At 33.1% G+C, this 21,714-nt stretch overlaps 2 protein-coding genes across 2 annotated transcripts; both read right to left on the bottom strand.

Moving 5' to 3' along the window:
- Positions 1-2,386: 2,386 nt before the first annotated feature.
- On the bottom strand, positions 2,387-7,381 carry LOC143056816 (glyoxylate reductase/hydroxypyruvate reductase-like). Its single transcript, XM_076229979.1, has 3 exons — positions 7,110-7,381; positions 6,311-6,481; positions 2,387-3,253 (listed from the first exon to the last, which is right to left on the bottom strand). Exons 1-3 carry the CDS (start codon positions 7,306-7,308, stop codon positions 2,673-2,675), a joined length of 951 nt encoding a protein of 316 aa, XP_076086094.1. The 5' UTR covers positions 7,309-7,381; the 3' UTR covers positions 2,387-2,672.
- Positions 7,382-10,737: 3,356 nt separating this feature from the next.
- On the bottom strand, positions 10,738-14,993 carry LOC143056815 (glyoxylate reductase/hydroxypyruvate reductase-like). The gene is made up of 3 exons (XM_076229978.1): positions 14,725-14,993; positions 11,954-12,121; positions 10,738-11,556 (listed from the first exon to the last, which is right to left on the bottom strand). The coding sequence occupies exons 1-3, from the start codon at positions 14,924-14,926 to the stop codon at positions 10,961-10,963; spliced, it is 966 nt and encodes a 321-aa protein (XP_076086093.1). The 5' UTR covers positions 14,927-14,993; the 3' UTR covers positions 10,738-10,960.
- Positions 14,994-21,714: the final 6,721 nt, after the last annotated feature.

The following is a 21,714-nucleotide window of genomic DNA, read 5'->3' as shown; positions in this document are numbered from 1 at the left end:
TTTTATCAATTTTCAATATTCATTGACTAAATTGTTAATTGTTCATGTGTTTTGTTTCCGTATATTTTATATTCCATTGCTCATGTTTTGTTTCCGTATATATTTTATGTTCCATTGCTCAAGTGTTGTTTCCGTATATTTTAGCCGCTCGTCTTGAGCCTACCAAATTAACACCCTATATAGTAATAAAATTATACTTTTATTGTCATTCATAACTCTTAACAGACCAATTAACAGACCGGGTTTTATACATCCGACCCATTAACAGACCAGGTTTTAAAAAAAGATTGATTTATGTCACCAAAATACGGATTTTCGTGTAGATTTTTCACACAATGATATCAATTTGGTTAACACACATAATGCCTGTCTTTTTTCGATGTTCAAAATATTGCATGCAAGTAAATTCAACACAGGTGTCATTTTGTGTACATTTTGTGTGTGTAAAATGTGTATAAATTTATTGATGAGTAACTTGCCTTTTCATTTTATAGGTCGTACATAGAAGCTAGAAAAATAATAATTACACCACTGGATTCAGAACATTGAATATTTTTGTTAGACATAAATATTTTTTATGATAAACATATATTTAAAAGGTTATACAATGAAACATGCTGAGTTTTCAATGATTTTCTCGATAACACCTGATTAACAGACTTTAGCCAACCCGATTAACAGACCAACCGCCGATATAGCCGCATACTCAATATAGATTAACCGACCAATCTCTCGGTTAGCCGAGTGTCGGCCGTGTATCCCGAAATGTATTTTACTTTCAGCTAAAAAAAATAATTTTCGGAACAATTTAAAGATCGATGCATCATAAACAATTTATAAGCTGATCTGTTTAGGAGTCAATTAAAGTCTCATGACAGTGTTCCTAAAATTCACGACGGAGGACATTTTTGCCCCAAAAAATGGAGGTTTTGACGCCAAAGTTAAACCTATTTTAGCGCAACCTATTTCACCGATTTTAGCGGAAAGTAGAATTATCTATTGCAATTTTAGCGCAACATTTTTAATCCATTTTATAAACGGGTTGCCTGATTGGTCTGAAAATTTTAGAGCAGATAGATCTTGACTTAATAAACAATTTTATCCCGTCAGATTTACTATAAACGCTTTCAGATATGAGCCAAAAACTGCATTTTACCCTATGTACTATTTTTAGCCATGTCAGCCATCTTGGTTTGCGGGCCGGGTCATCGGACACAGTTTTTAAACTTAATACCCTAATGATGAGTGTGGAGAAGTTTGGTTAAATTTGTCCTTGTAGTTTCAGAGAAGAAGACTTTTGTAAAAAATTACCAAAAACTAAAAGTTGTAAAACATTTACCATAAAGGCCAATAACTCCTTAAAGGGTCAACTAACAATTTTGGTCATGTTGACTTTATTTGTAGTTCTCACTTTGATGAACATTATTGCTGTTTACAGTTTATCTGTATCTATAACAATATTCAAGATATAAATAACCAAAAGCGGCAAAATTTCCTTAAAATAACCAATTTAGGGACAGCAACCCAACAGCGTTGTCCGATTCATCTGAAAATTTCAGGGCAGATAGATCTTAACCTGAATAATAATTTCAACCTATCAGATTTGCTCTAAATGTTTTGGTTTCAGAGATATTAACCAAAATCTACATTTAAACTTATGTTCTATTATTAGCCATGGCGGCCATTTTGGTTGGTTGGCCGGGTCACCGGACACATTTTTTTTAAATAAGATACCCAATGATGATTGTGGGCCGGCCAAGTTTGGCTTAGGAGTTTCAGAGAAGATTTTTGTAAAAGTTAACAACGACAGACGACGACGACGGACGCCAAGTGATGAGAAAAGCTCTATTGGCCATTTGTGCCAGGTGAGCTAAGAACTTTAATAGCTGGGTGACAACTACAAAGTTCTCAAATTTCTACATACGCGGATTGGATATTCATTTTTGACAGTGCTTCATGTTTTTCTTGTCTAGATTTCGCAAGAGGAAGATGTGCACTACGTCTTTTTCTGTAAATAGCTTTTGTAACACATTTAAGATCATTTGGTTGCAAATTATACTCATCCAACCTCTGCAGCTCCGTGCTTATCATCTTAGAAGGCCTTTCGTTTCAAAACATTATTTTCATGATGGACCCAAGTGAACATACGAACAACTTAACGTTAAGTAAGCATGAATTATTTTTAATAAACGTGGAATGTGTCAAAAACTTTTAAGACAACAACCCGACCGAAGAGCAGACAACAGCCGAAGGCTACCATAGGTCTTCAATGCAGCGAGAAAATCCAGCATCTGGATGTGGTCCTCAGCTGGCCTCTAAATATAATAGTGTATAAGTTCAGTGAACTATTGAATACGATTGGCAGATAATGATGTCGTACGAAGTAACCTGTTCAACATTTTATTTTTTAAGATAATCTATATAGTCACTGCGAACGGAAGCGAACACTGTACTTTGCAAAATGCTTTATTGAAATCAAGTAAAAGTTGTTAATTTATTGCATCAACCTTTTGTGTATAATGATTAGAATGATTGTGGATAATTGTGCCTTCAAATAAAAAAAAATCGTTTGACGTGCCATCGACACTAGCTCAAACAATGCGCTATTATAATTGAATACAACTGCATCCATTTGGTGGAATAGCGCGCGAAATACATGTAGTATAATTCATTCAATCCGAATCAGTCAGATCAAGAACCGCCAAAATATTTTTCGCCGTGTTTATTGACATACTCTTCCTTGCCTCATTCGTGTTAGTACCCATGTGAGGCAAAATGACACAATTCGGTAAAGATACCAGAGGATGGTCTGACGGAAGTGGTTCCGGTTCAGTGACGTCAAGTCCTGCCGCTGAAATTTGACCGGATGTTAACGCACTATGCAAATCATCAAGTTGAACAATTCCTCCTCTTGATGTATTTATCAACACGGGTTTCCTTTTCATTTTTTTAAAGGTACTTTGATTGAATAAACCTTTCGTCAGTGACGTTAGTGCACAACATATGCAAATGATGTCTGATTTCTCTAAAATCTCGTCAAACGAGACAAAGGTAGCGATATCTTTTGCAAATTCATGTGGTCTGATATCGTTATAAATAATTTCTTTGACCCCAAACGGTTTAAGTCGCCTCGCAACACCAAAGCCAACACGACCAAATCCCAGAATACCAATGGTTTTAGACATCATATTTGAACCACATAACCACATGGGTTTCCAATGTGACCACTGACCTTGTCGAACAGCGTCTACTCCTTAAAGATAAAAAAGGAATCCATTAAATAATAAATGATGATCACATATTGTATTTTCTTATAAAACATACCAGTAGTATAAATATACCAGTATTATAAATATATTAGTTATATTTAACCACTATTGTCTACAGTTTATTTCAGTTGACATGCATCGCCATTAAGATAAATGTGACCATATGAAACCAGTGATACTCTAGAGACATGTCTGATCTAACCCAGCTAACACATAATATTTTCATGATATTATTGACTGGTTATATATATGTTTTTCAAAAATATTTACCAAAAAATATTTTAAAGACATTTTTTTTTACATCAGAAATTATGCATTAATGATATTTTAACAATAATATTTCAGAGGCGGATTTAGGGGGGGGGGCCCAGGGGGTCCGGGCCCCCCCTTTTTGGAAAAAAATTTGGTTGCTTATATAGGGAATCACTGAAGCGTGACTGGAGCGGGCCCCCTCTTAGGTCAGTCAGTGGGCCCCCACTTATGAAAAATTCTGGATCCGCCACTGTATTTCGTCCCAATGTTTGATTGCTAATATAAACACATTTTTTGTAAATATTTTTTTATAATGAATAATAAATATTCTTTGCTGATGTTTTTAAAACGTTAAATAGACAGTTTTATAAATGAGAACAATTGTATGTCGAGGAGATATTTCTTAGCAATATTCAATCAATATCTGATGGACATTTTTATATAACATTTAATATATATATTTTTTAGATGTGTAAAAGAAATATTTATAAAACATTTTTGATTTACATCTATGTAAAGCATAGGTTTGATGTATAATCAAATATCTTTTTGATGTAACATCAATATACTTTTCTTGTCCTAATCAAAAATATAAAAATGGTAATATCTAATGAATATTTCAATAACATCATAACAATATATTTTTTCGATTTTATTTAGAAAATATTAGTTAAAGACTGTTTCATAATAGTTTTAAGATAATATGTTTAATAGATATTTGTAAGATGTATGCTAGAAATGTTCTCCAAATGTTTGTCAGTGATATTTGAGTGAAGCACATGTTTGATATGAAAAAAGAAATATTTTATAAACATTTTTACATAATATTTTTAATTGATATTTGTAAGATGTACGACAAATGTTTTTCTTATGTTTGTTAGTGATATTTGTGTGAAGTCCATGTTTGATATGAAAAAGAAAATATTTTTTATATAATTTTTTAATCAGATTAACATGAATGTCTCCTCATTTTTGATAGAAAAGTCTTAACAATTCTAATCTAACTTAAATGAAAATTCAAATCAAGTCAAAAGAAAAATTATCTAGCGATTAACGATTGTGTTCTAAGAGAATTGAGGACCCAGTAAAAAATCAAAATGATAAAGTCATACCAAATAGGACTACAATAATCTGTGTCTAGAACTAGAAAATTCTTTGTATTTTGTCTAATTCAAAGTTTTTTAAACAGTGTTTATAAAAAAATATCATTGATATTTCATGCCAATAAAGAAATATAAGCCAACATTGTGCCAACAATATGCCAACGTATTAGGTACTTATCTCCCCCCTTTATACCACATACTTGAAAATTATATTATTCCAATGTTCTAACAAAAAATGTGCTCTTCCTTCTCTTTATCTAACATTTTCAAATCTGTGTAGTCATTTAAATGTATTTACCTAAATGATTGAATAATTTTATGCACAAACAAAAAATATTTAAAACCAGCCCAAAACAACAAATACAATTTGAATATACTTTCATTTTTTTCATTTTCTTGTATATCAACACATCATTGACACGAGTGCATTTTCTTACTGTCCAATTGATAGTTGTTAATCTATTGAATATATATATTATAAAATCAACCAGTAGAACTTATGAATTGACTTATAATCATCATAGTTCAATTCAATGCCTGAACTTTTTATTAAAATGAGAATAAGGTTAACAGACTGTATTTAAAAAAAAACATTAGGTAGACATCAATAAAACATATCCTAGACATTAGAAGAATATTTTGTCCAGATATTGAAAGATGTTGTCTGGATATTTTCAATTGAAACTGAATTATATCAAAATTATGTTATTTCAATATAAAATCAAGATATTTAAAAATAATGCTCTTTAAACATTAAGAACAAATATTTCCAGAAAATATGCTATTCACATGAGTACAGCCAGACATATCACGTCAAAAACATGTTTTTGAATGATATTTTGGTGATATTTTGCAATATATTTTAAAAATATCAATAAAATGTTTTTGTGCTACCTGGGAAATTGCGATTCGAGAAAAAGATATGACAGTGTGTTACTCATCATGGTCGGACCAGAAAAGGACTAAAATTTTCATTCTTCAGAAAAGTGAGGGAAAAAATGTACATATGACGTGGTCTTTTATTAATACAGATCGAACTTTTGTGTCATGGTAATTGACGAAATTGACCACTCCTCTTACTCCAATTTTACAATAAATTATTGGACAACGAAAACATAACAGTTCCAAAAATTTCGTTTTAAATTCCGACTTTTATTAACAATTAAAATAATTCAGACCAGTCTTATCATTTCTTGTCATACCTACATACATTTCAATCTTTATTTGTCATAACGGCAGGTATTTTCATTTCCTGTCATACCAAAATGTATTTTTATTTCCTTACCCAATGTAACCACTTCCCTTTCAATATTAGGGACGACATCAAAAGTTCAATGAAGGATAAAAAAACTTTAATTCACATAGTTTTTTTACTGACCCCCTCCCCCTCTTAACTTAATTTGGGAAAAATTGATTGACCAATTATATGTAAAATCGATTTAAGATTAACAAAACTTGCAGCAATGTTGACCCCCCCCCCCCCCCCACACTCACCCCACCCCTAAACCCCTATTTGATTTAAGTTTTTTTATCCTACATCGATCTTTTGATGTCGTCCCTTATGTGAAGCTATATTTTCTTTGTTAATGCCACACATATCGATATTAATTCTACTTATATATATATGAAAGCAACCGGCTCGGAATGAAATGAAGAACCTTCCATAGGTAATGTTTATATTATTACCTTCAACCAGACGTCTTGTTGTCATTAGGACAAGCGCCATAGTCAGATCCGCAGCACTATCCGAAGCTATGTCCGGCGTGTTAGAGACGAAAACTCCTCTCTTCTTACACTCCTTCAGATCAATATGGTCTGTCCCAACGGACATTGTAGCCACAACTCTGAGGTCAGGACCTACAAAAATTACTAAAATGTATTGGATGAAAACAAACTATGAAATCTATTTGTTATAATAGTAACACAGCGGCGGATCCAGCCATTTAAAAAAGGGGGCCAACCCAGGACAAAGGGGGGGGGGGGTCAAAATATATGTTCCCATTCAAATGCATTAATCGGCAAAAAAGGGGGGTTCCAACCCCCGGAACCCCCCCCCCCCCCCCCCCCCCCCCACTGGACCCGCCAATGTAACAGTTTTTCATCTCCTGCTGCCATGTGCAAACTAATCAATCGTGTATACTTTTGTTGAATTTAGTACATGTAGTAAGCGAAGATTTGAATTTTATAAATTTACTAGTTTTCAACGGGTATACACAACGCCATATTCTTCAGGAAAAAGGGAAGGGTTAAAATTTACTTAATTAAAGTAATAATTCTTTAATTTCCAACTGATAATTTTTCAAAAATAAGACGTATTTCAACGACTAACATTTCAGTCGTATCATAGTTGTTAGGAAATGCGTATTGTTTTTGTTTTATTTTATAGAAGATGCTTAATAAAATAAGACATTCAATGACAAAAATCAGTTTGAAACAATATAATTTATGTTCATATTCAAATGCTTGCACATTAACAAATACATACCAGCAGCATCCAAGAATTCAGCATCGATCGTTTCTGTAATCAAACAAAATATTCCGTTAATTCCTTTGACATTCTCCAATAAAGTCTTTCTCGGAATAACTTCATCGTCATCCCAGATTTGAACCTCACATTTACGTTTCAGAAGTTCCAATCCATCAACCGGTACCCGTCGAGTAATGTACACTTTTGGTTTAGACATTGTACGAGGATTTGTTCAAAGAATCAGACTATAAGTTAAAATAACCCGTCAATATGTTTTGACATGCGCATTGCTATTCTCCTTGAGGTTTGTTATTTTGAACCAAATATAGGACAAGGATGTTTACTTTGCAATTAAATGAACGAAATAAAAAAAGTTATCTCGATCGAAAACACAATCGCTTGCCAGGTCTTCTAGGTGCATATGCGTGCACATGCGAAAATGTCAAAGTGCTACAGATTATGCAACATGAATGCATCAAGTCTTTATGCATTTACCTGTGCATCAAAACACATCAAAAACATGAATAGCTTTCCAAAGTAAATAGGTTTGGACTTGATTTATATTATAAATCGTGGTCTATGTCCTCAAAGTACTGATGATAATAAACATGTAAGACATTTGTTAAGCAACTTGACATGTATCTGATTCGTAAGGCTATGAATTATTGTTGGTTTGTTGTTTGTCCAGTGACAAGTACTTCATGAATATTCAGGAAGTAGTAATTTGAGTGATCTTTTCTCTACCCTTTGCAGTTAATATAAAATGCAACTGAGTATAAGCATGCATAATAACTTGAAAAAACATTGTTCGTTATTGAATATTTAATTATAAAGATGTTATATCAATTTTCAGTATTGTTACAGTTATCCACTTTTTAGTTAATAACTCACCATCCTTTTGATAAGCTTTGGATTTTCAAATGTTTTGTCCTGGAACATCGCTGGAGGGAGATTGATTGTCGAAATGCGCATCTGGTGCAGAAAAATGGGCACCGTTTATGTTATAACTACCACTGGTTCAATGCCTGTGCTGGTGGACGTGTATTACCATCCCATTAGCCTGTACTTCGGTACTGGCATGAAAATAGGGATTTTGTGTTGTAAAAATTCGCTATTCAATCTTTTAGAATTTTTCAAAATTAAGGAATGTATCTCCCCCATGCAAAGCTCTGAATTTTTGCCAGAGTTAGGTTATACCTCCTGTTGGTATATACAGTTTAGGTAAGACAAAAATCGCTTTGGACCGTTTTAATAGTAGGCACTCAGTTTTGAGCTTTCCAGTGATCTGAGAACAGGGACAAAGCAGGGAGATAATTAGTTATCAAAGATACCAGGATTATATTTTGATACGCCAGACGCGCGTTTCGTCTACATGTACATAAGACTCATCAGTGACACGAAGATCAAAACAGTGATCAAGCTAAAACAGTACAAAGTTGAACAGCATTGAGAACACAAAATTCCAAAATGTTGTGCCAAACATGGCTAAGGTAATCTATTCCTGGGATAAGAAAATCCTGAGTTTTTCGAAAAATTGAAAGTTTTGTCAACAGGAAATTATTAAAATGACCATATAATTGATATTCATGTCAACATCGAAGTGCTGACGTACTACTGGACTGGTGATACCCTCAGGGACGAAACGTCCACCGGTAGTGGCATCGACCCAGTGGTGTAAATAGTTATCAAAAGTACCAGGATTACAATTTGATACGCCAGACGCGCGTTTCGTTTACATAAGACTCATCAGTGACACTCAGATCAAAATAGTAATAAAGCCAAAACAGTACAAAGTTGAAGAGCAATGAGGACCCAAAATCCCAAAAAGATAACTTGCACCTTTTGGAACATTTGTTGTCTACAATTGCCTATGTTCTTCTGTGGTATGATAAGATAGCCACTTTTGCTGAAATTATGGGAAAACAAAATAAATTCTCAAGACAGTTAATTGTATCAAATGTTTGTATAATGGGAGGTAACTCTGGTTTACTTATACAATATATCCAAAGACCAGTCGACTTTTGGTCAGAATATTCAACGCTTTTACGTTGAACGGCTGAGATAAATGTGAAAGTAACGAATTTAAAAGGTGTTTATCGTTTTCCCCTCACCTCACCAATCCCCTTCATGCCAGTCAGCTTTCAAGTAGGGAAGGGAATATGATCCGCCATAATTATACAATTCTTAAATTGTGAAATGCAATTTCTTAATAAGAAACATGTAATTTTTTAAAAGGTGCTCCAACACTTTCAAGTCAAATAGAAAAACATGTATTTATTGGGTGTCATTGTTCTGTCAAATAAAACTTTTCTGTCTTGTTTATGTGTACCTAAATTCACATTTTATGATAGTATGATATCTACATTAAATCATGGGTTCTTTTACTTATAAAAATTCAGAAAGGGCAATACGTGATTTTTCCCCTCAAAATACTGCTGATTGTATGTTCGTTGCGTTCTTTGAAATATCTCTCTATATTAAAATAACGTTACATGTATTAAATGTGTTCTTATTCAAGTGTCTCCACCGCCAGCTCCCACTATTCATCCTGTTCAACAGTGATTCAACCGACAGATAAGAAAGATTTGTTTGCTGAATCACTTTGTAAACATGTACATGTATGCAAACCACAGGGCTTCGGTTAACGGATACGCACTTTTAATCATTGTAATTTAATTTGTTTACGTACGTCTCTCCTTATATGCCTGTCTATTTGCATTAAATAATACAATATTGTATTATAAATGTCCGTTTATTGAAATATCATTTGTTCGTGACGATATAAATTATCTAATGCAACTAGACAGAAAATTCGAAATACAAATTAAGTTACAAAAATAAAAATGAAAATATATCCCTCTGATAAGCAAGACTAGTGTTTACTTTTCATATTCACTAATTTTCATTTTAAACTATAGTGTTTTTCTTCAATTTATTATAGGAAGCATCATATGAAGTTAGTAGTCAAAATCAAATCTAGTCGGTTTTGCTCATTGATGAAAGCCATACGGTGACCTATAGTACTATTTTTTTTTTTAATTTTACTTCGTTTGGTCTCTGATACAGAGTTGTCTCATTGGCAATCAAATCACGTCTTATTAATTTTTTTTTCTTATCTACATTTTTTATCTACTTTTCACTAGTTGGCGTTGAGAATTTGCTTCCTATAGAAATGCTAGGGTGCTACAATTGTATAACGGTTTCTAGAATAAGTTATAACGGCAATTTCAGAAAGACGTGTGTCTTGTGTGTTGAGTAGCATACAGCATCGGTCTGAGCATGGTGATTGTACAGCCATGGTCCAGTGGGATACTTTTTGTTTTGTGTTGTACAGCCATGGTCCAGTGGGATACTTTTTGTTTTGTGCATCCGTATGTGGTATATATTAACACTGCTATGAATATGTTTCTCGTTTTTTTTTAATAGATTAAACAGTTGATTTTCCCATTTGAATGGTTTCACACAAGTAATTTTTTGGGGACCCATTATAGCTTGCTGTTCATTGTGAGCCAAGGATCCGTGTTCAAGATCGTACCTTGACCCATAATGATTTACTTTTACAATTAGGGACTTGGATGGAGAGTTGTCTCATTGGCACTCATGCCACATTTTTTCTATATCTATATAAATATCGACACAACAGAAGTAAAATTAACTATTTATATATACATAAAACTTGTAACAAGAACTTCAAAATTTCTAACAAGCGTTCTGAGATGTTTTATAAAGTAACGGCTTACATTCTCAAATCTAATAGCTCAATGAATGGTGAAAATGTGTATGTACACTGCTTAAATAAATTCAATCATATGCAATATTGTTCGATGCGTGAATAAAAGTTTGAACCAACAGATGAAACAACAATAACATTAGCCAGACACTGGACGATTCTCAGGAATACAATCCGGCGTTTGTAAGATAGCAACAATTTTGTTTGATACAATTGCAGAAATTTTGCTTCTCTTGTCCCAACGATTAGATTCTTGATAAGGAACGAATATACAGTTATTTAAGCCTAACAGTTGGTCTTTATAAGGGATCTTTCCCTGCTCTCTCAAGTCCACAGCCGCGGCAGATATATGTTGTTCACGCAATGCCTCGTATAAATCGTAGTAGTTAATCACATGACCACGTGCTGCGTCGATTAAGATGGCCGATTTCTTCATTTTTTGAAAAGCGTCTTTATAGAATAGTTCGCTGTTTTTATTGTTCCCTCTGCAGCAGATACAAATAATGTCAGATTCTTCTAAAACTTTTTCAAATTCTTCGTAATTGGCTCCTATTTCTTTTTCTTGTGCTGATTTGACTGTAAAATCACTGTATTTAATGTCTGAGATGCCCTTTCCACGTAATCGTTTACCAATGGCAACAGCGGTGCTTCCAAGTCCAATTAGTCCAAGTGTCTTGCCATTGTACATTTTTTGAATGACGTCATTCTTATTTATTGACTCATTTGCATTAACATCTGGAAAATGAAATAGACAATTGTTTTATCATGTCCATAAATTCAGAAATATGGAAGTAATTATTATCATATTTATACATGTAATGTTGTTTGAGCATGTTGTGATAAAAAAAAATGCACTTAATGTACGTATATTGTACTTTGTTGTCTTAGTAACAATCGTATTCTACATGTATGTGATAACTTCTAATTGCGTAACAGAAATCAAAACATATTTACAGTTGTTTCATACTTTTGCCAACTATTTTCACATTGATGGAAAAACAATGCATGTTTCAAATGAAAACATATCATGTAACTTGAAAGAACTGAAAATTAAAATGAAGCTGAAATTATTAGAAACCTGATTTCTCAACGTGGTCAACGGGGGATAACTCTATTATATCGCCTTGCTTACCTTCGTTCGACATTAACTGTCCCTCAAGTGCAGCTACCGTTAAATCGGCCACAATTTCTGTAGATATGGATGGCATGGTGATAATTTGTATGTTACGTCTTTTACATTCGTCTACATCTATGTGATCACATAACTCAGATAATGTTCCAATCACTTTTAACGATGGACCTGAAAATAAATTAAACTTTTCTAATATTTGTATATGACAATTTCTGTCAATATATAAATTCAATTCAAATTATTTTTTTAACTCCATACACATTGAATGTACAAGAAGACTGTCAACTGTTGCTTTTTAATAAGTTATTTACCGCACCTCGGTTAAATTAGTACGTTGTGACTGGTTATCCGGTGATCCCCTATCACCCATATCATGCATATGGGGTCAGGAGATTTTATAAACAGTGACGCCATCTATTAAATGAATTTATATCTTTATACCAAACTTGACAGGAAAAGTCCCGTGTGCGAAACAGTTGTTATTCGATTCACTACTGACCCTCAACAGTTCCGTATAGGGTTAGTAAACTCTCAGTATAGAGAATTCGTCCTTCGGCCTAACTCACTAGAGATTATACTAATCCTCTATGGATCCGTATGGGGCCAGTACAAACCATACAACTTATACATGTATTATTATTTTATTCATAATCATCGCAGTTACATTTAGTTACGCTAATAATGTATTTATTAAGTTATATATGTTTTCATTAAGTTAAGACAACGAATAAAACATTACAAAATCCGGATTTAGTACGAATTGGTTTATCTATAATAATTCTTTAGAGCAGTTTGGACTTCCTTGTTTGTTCTTTTGATGACGTATATTATTCGATACCATGTCGAGTTGTTATTTTTTAAATCCGGTATGACCGTGATCTTTTTATAGAATACTAAACTAAAACGTCATTAGATTTAACTAAATTTAACATTGAACAATAGCTAATCCCAATCCTTCTAACCTCACTGTCTGAACTACATGCATCCCGCAATCTCATTATACAATTGCAATGTCATGTCTTTTCAAGGAATTGGTATATTTAAATGTACAATTACTTATTTCTTTGTAATATCTTGTTTTTTACTTCGTCACAATGTTTTAATTCTATGACAATGGAGTATACGTGATTAATATTTGAATATAAATAACAAAAAGTATTCTAGAATATGATTTAGGACATTTGCAAGTTTCATATTGAAATTAATAAAATATTTTCAAATAATTTGTCCTTTAACATGTTTAAATTATGGTGTATGCCAGTAGGCATTCAGTGAGGAAAAAGCGGTCAGAAGCTGAAAACTCGCCAGAATTTCATGAGAGAGAGAAAACTGTTTCCCTCTGAGTTCTAACCCTTTTATTTTCAAAATAAAATGTAAAAAAAGCACTTGATGCATGAATCCGTTTCATTTGATCGTTAGATTTTGAACTTTCTCAAACAAAGAACAAGGAAGCTCTATTTTCTATTTATTAATTTCTCAGTAGGAGATCAATCCCTTTTCGTACTTTGAAAATTACATTGTTCAAGTACATGCATACCAAAAACCATTTTCTTTTGAAAAAAAAACCGGAATGCATAACCAAAAAAAAGGGCAGGGATGATACGGAAAATAAAATGAATAAATTAAAAAAAGTTAATGTATAGTATATATATACGTATAAATTATACGTTCAAAAGAAAACAATCAAGCTACAAGACTGGTCACGAAGGTATCATTTCACCTGTCAGTGTATTTACTCAAACGATGTCACAGGTACATCTACATGTATATATTATGTTGACCTACATTTCTTAAGTGTATTTATCCTTGATCTTAAGACATGCTGTTTTTGTCAATAATATATCCCGTCAAAATACAGACAGAAATGTGTTTGGTCTTTGTGAGATAGGGTGAATGTTTACTTAGGTGACTTTTATCTATCTTTACCTGGTCAAAAGGGGTCAGAGAAAGTGGACTTTGATCTCATGCCTGTACTTGTGTCAAGATCACTGCAAACATTCACATTGCTTTTAAAGTACACTGGTCTTCCGTGACACAAATACAAAAATTTGTTTGTGGACATCTAATTTCCTCACTTGGAAAAAGGGCATTAAACAAATTTATACACTTAGTACACTTAGGAGAGAAAAATATTGAATAAATTATCAATGATAAAAACTGGACCAAAAAAAAAGGTGGAATGCAGCATCTATTACAATCTTTGAAGATGCCATAATATCTGTGAAGGGTTTGCAAACATCGCTACCATGCTGGATTATGTACCATGAATAAAAGTTACTCACACAACGAGTGACAAAAACATCTTCCTTTTACTTAACTCAAATAATACTACAGCGTTTCATATTTCATATTAAGAAAATAAATATTGTTACTTAAGAAACAAGCAAACGAAAAACGAGTTTATGATTTACAGTTTGACAAGCCCAGCGAGTCCAGTACCCAACACCCAACCCCCTTTTTTTCCACCCCACAACAAATATTTTCTCAGAATGATTTATCATAAGAATAAAAAGTAAGTTAGTTATAAGATATCATTAATATCATTTAGAATATACTTCAAAAGTGTACGTGACATATTAATATTGATTAGCAACAAACAACATGTTTTAAGAGGTGTGTGGATTTAAAGCAATCTGATTGGCTGACTCAAGGTTGCCGATCAGCTGTTCCTAAAATAATTTGGTAACACGACAATTTTATATATTTTCCCCTATCACACTCGTCTTTTTCCTGAATACTGAAAATAGTAGTAATAAAAAACAGTTACATACCTGCCCTATCCAAAACATCCCGATCTATTTTGTCTGTTGGCATACACAAAAGTGCATCCACGCCTTGTATGTTATTCAACAGTTCGCCTCTAGGAACCGGCTCATGGCTATTCCAAAAGGAAACATTGCCGTCTTCCAGTAAAACATCGAATGCACCTTGCGGAATCTGTCTTGTAACGTATATCCTAGAACGTGGTTTCATCTTTACAGATTTTTTTCAATATCGATCCAGCCTTATCCGCGACAACGTGTATAATGTTTTGACAGGTCGTACACTATCTATTTATATATTATATGACGTCATAAAATTTTGTTGAGTTATAGTCTATTCCGCGAAAGATTCTTATTATGTCAAGCGCCTTCAGGTAGCACTAATTAATTTCAATGGTTAATTAATCTTAAACACCTCAAGGTGTCGCACGAAATACGAGTAGTAATTATAAACAAAACAAAAAAAAAAACAAATGAAAAGTTATGATACCGGTGATAATGGTTTCTTTTCATTTTAAATTAAAAAAAATAATTAAAAAAAATAGTACTAAAATAAAAAAAAGAGTTTGAACGGTACTGAAATAATTTCATTCATGAAAGTATATTGAAGTGGTGTTTTTTTTTTCTTTCAAATTTTATATAGTTTATATAGTTAGGGAGGGGGTTACCTTTTTATATTCGAAAATTTGAACTTAATAAAATATAGCGAGACAACACTAACAGTTTTATACACTGACGTCAATTTCGAGAAAATGATAAAGAGTATTACAAGACCAAATTGCGAAATTAAAGTAACTACTAGTAGTTCATGAAAATAACACAACATGCAGTAAGAAGAAAGAAACCGCTGAAAGACATCTTGATGTTCCCTTTTCGTAATATACTTTTAATAGTTTTTTTATAAGAAAAATCAGAATTTCCAGTAATATTTTACATATGATGAGTTTATTTACATTGAAGCCTAGCACCCTTCGCCAAACATTATTTAATCCTATGATTTCTTAGTGGAAGCGAGTTCTATCTTGGTTCCATATGATAATGTCTGAATTCGCAGTTTCTAGAAGTCCTTCTCAAAACATTGACTTGGGTTTTGAAATACGGTCATCCCTATGTCTTTTCTCGATCAACAGTAAAACGGTTGCTAAAGTGAGGAGTCGGTTTAGCTTTGCGGTATTTATAAATTCCTAGTCACGTCCGTAAATAGGGACATTAAATCCGATGCCTCGTGTAGAGCTAGTGCCGTGTTCTCTGCATGTTATAAGTCTTATACACCTTTGCACCAACTCTAAAAGGGATCCATTGCGGTAGCTGAATTGTTGCAAGGCTAAATTACTGTCCTTATTATGCAATACACTATACCCTTGTATTAAAGTTGCATTCATGAATCATTACAGTCCTCCCTATACCAGAGGCGGATTTAGAGGGGGGCCCAGGGGGCCCGGGCCCCCCCTTTTTAGGAAAAAATTTGGTTGCTTATATAGGGAATCATTGAAGCGTGACTGGAGCGGGCCCCCTCTTAGGTCAGTCAGTGGGCCCCCACTTATGAAAATTTCTGGATCCGCCACTGTATACTATTAATTATTTAGAGGTTCTCGCCTGGAAACACGCAGGAAATATTTGCCACTGGACGCTAAACAAACATCAATCAACCAATCAAATATTGCATGGGTGAGGATTGGACAATTTGAATAAGTCTAGACAAAAACAAACTGTCTGTTTATAGCTATAGATGCGATATAGAATCTTGAATGACTTGTGTATAGTATAAAGATAAAATATATTGGATCAGCCCAGTACTTTCGACCGAAATATAAACATCCAACTTCTGAATGAACAAGAGTACAAAGTCCAACTTTATATATGTCAGGCGATATGTAGTACGTTATTGTTATATTTATGTTGACAAATAGGAAGTTTTCGTTTAAAGGGTCATTATTTGTGTCATCACTTAATTACAAACTGGGCAGATGTAGGTTACTGTTATCCATCAAAATAAGATTTAAATGTTATGTAGTCAATTTTTCCCGCATTTTGTTATTGCATCAGCACGACAATTCAGGTAAATACGGCATGGCGTTGCATCATGGAGGTGTTTCGCTCTCCGACCCATTGATTGGTGGCCTCATGTAAAACATTGCATCAGGACATACCATGGGTCAAGTCATACATAGTTATAGTTCATTTCTTGTTTATTTACACTATGTCCGGGTAAATGTTTGTTGATCAAAGATTTATGAGGTCATTGACCTATCTAAATGATCTTATATATTTCGATCGACCAGTGGTCTTTGACATTCTCACAAGATTATCATTCTTTTTATCAAGATAGAAAAGGACAAGATAAAGGGAGAACGTGGGAGTGGGGTGATCTCCAGGTATTTTTACCATTTTACAAGGGGGAGCCGGGGGTAATTTTATATGAGGGATAGGACAACATTTTATTCAGACAATTCTCACCTCTTACAAGACATTTACACATTATTACAACTTCATATATAAAGCAAGAACCACTCTTATTTAAAAAGAGTTATTAGAGACTATTAAAATTATATTTAAGTCATATACATGAATATAACACATGAATTTAAATATTAAAGATAAAACATTTCGTGACATTAATTTCGACAAAAAAAGCAGAAAAATATAATATTTCTCTGATTTGGGTTAATTACTTTTTTTTAACCTGTACAGGTACATTACGGGTAAAATATATCATTATATGACACGATCCTTTATTGCAGATATTAAATAAGAAAATAAAAAAAAAAATCAACCTACACAACAACAAAAAATAATCCAAAGTTAATATGATAATTACAAAACAAAAGTACGTTCAAGTGTTACGTCATAGATTTCATTCTTTAAACCCTATAGGATTTAAATTTAGAACCAATCTTAGGTAAAATCTGTTAGATAAAATTATTCTTTTTTAAACATCTTAGCAAAGTTGTTTTATACCTTCACGTTGGACGCATTTTATTGCATTTTGATTTTGATATATGATTTAAATATGAAATATTTAAATGTAATATAGGGTTATTGCATGAATATTGGGGAATATTGTCCCGAGTAGAATTTTATATTGCACGAGCTTGCGAGTGCAATATATGTTCTACGAGGGACAATATTCCCCAATATTCATGCAATAACCCTTTTATTGTATAGCAATATAATATTTGAAAGTAAAAATTGGTTTAAACTAAGATTTTGTCGTTAATGACGTCATGAATTTTAAAGATTTATTGCACAAGTGCAATATTAGAATTTATTGCACGCTAACTTTTGGTTACGTTCTGTGGAAAATATTATATTGCTATATACAATAATGTACCTTACATGTGAGAACTAAACCAAATTATAACCCAAATATCGACATAACAAAGTACATTAGAAAATGGCCACACTTCATTAATTTGCATTTTGTTTTGGTATCTGCCGACAAAGTATATTATACGACAACGTTGTCGTTGATTGATATAGGTACTATACTGAAATACACTTACATGCATATTCAAAACTAAAATCACAAATTCGAATACGTACAATCATGCCTACAACTTCTAATGAAAAGATCGAAGATAAAGAAGTTTCAGCAACGGGTGAATTGAAAGTTGCTACAGATAACATGCACCAAGGTACCTGCAATTGATTGCCTTTTTAAAATAAACACTAAGTCTACAAAGACTCTTTTTAAGGAAGATTCATGACGGAAGAAAAGGAAAATAATCCTGTTCCTTCATTGAGGTATTTAAACTTTTTAATGCGTTCAGAGAATTGCCAATAACAGTGCATAGGAAAAGTTTAATTTCATGGATATGATTCTGATGTTGGATTACATGTATAACCAATGTATGATTATGCATACGTCCGTCCGTCAATCTATCTATCCGTCCTCATTGTAGGTTCGTCAGTCCTCCATCAGTTTAAAGTGTTGCTTTAAAAAAGGTTCCGAATTAGGTTGTGTAGCTAGCTATAAAACCAGGTTCAATCCACCATTTTCTACATTTGAAAATGCCTGTACCAAGTCAGGAATATGACAGTTCTTGTCCATTCGTTTTTGATGTGTTTTGTTATTTGATTTTGCCATGTGATTATGGACTTTCAAAAATTGATTTTCCTCTGAGTTCAGTATTTTTGTGATTTTACTTTTTTGTAGTAACATACGCTTAATTTTGTACAAATGGTTGTTATGAATTAAACTGCTTAATGTATTAAAAATGAATATGCCATATTAGGATTTTGCTCATTTTTCATGGTTAAATGAACATAGGTATGTGATGGCTTAAAGGTTTGATGTAAGGTAGATCTCGGTCGAATTAACTTGAAACAGCAGGTATGATCCAGTGGCAGATCCAGAAATTTTAATAAGTGGGGGCCCACTGACTGACCTAAGAGGGGGCCCGCTCCAGTCACGCTTCAGTGATTCCCTATATAAGCAACCAAATTTTTTCCCAAAAAGGGGGGGCCCCCCTCTAAATCCGCCTCTGTGATCATCATTAAGGATGTACTAATTAGGTGATCTAAGGTAAAATTATATAAATCAAAAAATCAAATACTTTAAGCTGGAAGAGTATAGGTCATGGAGCTCCTTTTCGAGATATTTGATTTATAAAATATGGCGAGAAAAGGCAGTCTCTGAGTTTTACCTTATATTTGCATTGGTATCATTTGGGTCTCAAATCAAAAGAAAGAAAATCAAAAATCTGCTTAAATTTTGTCAAATGACCTTTTATGCCGACGCTATTAAGTCTTATGTTAAAAGACAAATACAAAATGTTGGTGTTATGGGGCAAAGTATTTTACATTATATTGTATAGTAAAAAAACCAAAGAGTCCAATAATTAGACACAAATTCCAAATCCTCACCTAAGTACATCCTCAAGTAAACTTTTTTTTGGTATATATGCCAAATTAGGGATTTGATCAACAATTCAAACCTCATTGAACATGTAAACGAGCGGGGAAGTGACCTATGGAGTTGTACATTATTTTAAATGTTAAACATGTAAGAACAACAAATATAGTTTACATCTCATCAGCTAAATTAAAATATTCACTGAATGGTGACGTTAGTGAAATAAATAAAAATTTAAGAGATGTTTACATTGATCCTTTAAATTTTAAGATTTGGTCATAAATGTTTAACTCTTAGCGGTTCATGATATGACTGACAGTTGCTTGTTTACGAATTGGCAAGTTTATTATCTACATAAACCAAGCTTTTAAGTTTGTACATTGTCTATTAAAGTATTTGACGTCATATTTTGTAACATTAAAGAATTGTAAACAGTTAGGATTTTAATTTATTTTTAAAACGTAGCGAAAAGAAAGAAAAAAGTCAGTCGTACGCAAACGATAATATTTATCACACATGTTTGAATACCCTTTCAGAGCACGATTCACCCCCGGACTGATATTGTTTAAACTTTAGTGTTTAAAAGTGTACTGTATTTCTGACCTGTTGCATTTCTTTTCATTTTTCATACTACTCGCTATATACAGTATGTGGGAGTCCATCTGACTATTCGTTTGTTCCTTTGTCCGTTCGATCGTATATTCGTCTATCTGTACCTATTCACACATTGTGCACCTTCTTCTTTGGATTCTATGAAAATCATTTGAGGATTTTCCTTTGGCCATCAGGGTCTTGGCAAGTTACGTGGGTATAATGTTGCGTTTTCGAGAGAAAAGAAGAAAGACCATTCGACATTTGTTTTTCTCTCTTTTAATTAAATAAAAAAAAATCTTTCAAATGTAGAGTTCATAAGATGAAATTATTCCCTTTGGACCCTCCCCCCTTTTCCCTCTTTTTATTTTGTTTCGTGCTGTCTATTTTCAACCCTCAAATTAAGGTTTCCTATCTATTCATGAACCGGACAGGCAACTTTCTGTATTAATAAGAAAATCGACAATGCCGTTATACGCATGCATGTTGTTTGCTAGGAGTCCCCGCCCGCAAATAAAGAAACTAACCCCAAGATACTATATTCCTGCATCACGTGATTTTTACCACGCGGAGCTTACATGAGGACGAATACCTACTAATATGGAAAGTGAAACTACACTTCTTACATAGATCCGAAAGCACATATATGAAAATGAAGGGTTTTTTTGTCAAAGGATGCCGGGGTAATCCTCTCTGTGTTTCAAATATGCACGAAATATTTGCCACTGCCCCTTTTCTGTTCTATGAATTCTTACCCTGAGTTTCTATCTGTTACATGCCAAGAAATCCTCGCTAAAAATTTCGGTCGACCTCCTACGGCACCCATTAGTAGTTAAAGATTTGATTTCATTCAACAAATCAATTTATGACCTTCATGTACGTGTCGTTTAGAATACGACAATATACCAAATGGTCAATATTAATCGTCCGTGTAATTTGCTCCATGGATATTTGCAGAAATTCAACGGAGGCAATTTCTTGGCATATTTTTATCGCTGTACCTTTTGTCTCTTTTGGTCATGGTGTTGATCTTTGACACCAGTGTAAATGCCATCTTGGCATACAAATAAGATGAAGTGGTATATATGGTTGCCAATGGTAACGGTTCCTTTAATTAATATACTAACATCGTTTTGATTGAGGTATAACTGAATGCTAAACACTGATTTAAAAAAAAATATATATAAAAATATACTAGTAGTTTGTATATCTTTTTATCCAAAACTGCAAAAATTCTCAGATTGGCCATTTGAAGATTACATTTAACATGAAACTTTCAGTTGCAATTGAACATTTTGCTTGTTATATAACTTAATTAGCCCGTGTTAAATATCAACTGTCTATCAACAATAAGATGATGTGTATTAACTGCCAATAAGACATCTCTCTAACAGACACCAAATGACGGAGAAATTAGCTATTTGATATCTCTCTAAAAGACCCCTCAATGACCAATGAATTCGAACGAGAAAACTAACAGCCTGATTTATTTTTAATAAAAAAAAAAAAACAATAAAAAAAAATATGATATACGAGTACAAACTGTATTACAG

The sequence above is a fragment of the Mytilus galloprovincialis genome, chromosome 13, assembly GCF_965363235.1.
Source record: "Mytilus galloprovincialis chromosome 13, xbMytGall1.hap1.1, whole genome shotgun sequence".
NCBI lineage: Eukaryota > Metazoa > Mollusca > Bivalvia > Mytilida > Mytilidae > Mytilus > Mytilus galloprovincialis.
Note: the sequence above shows the minus strand (reverse complement) of the source record. Positions and strands in the feature narration are given on the sequence as shown.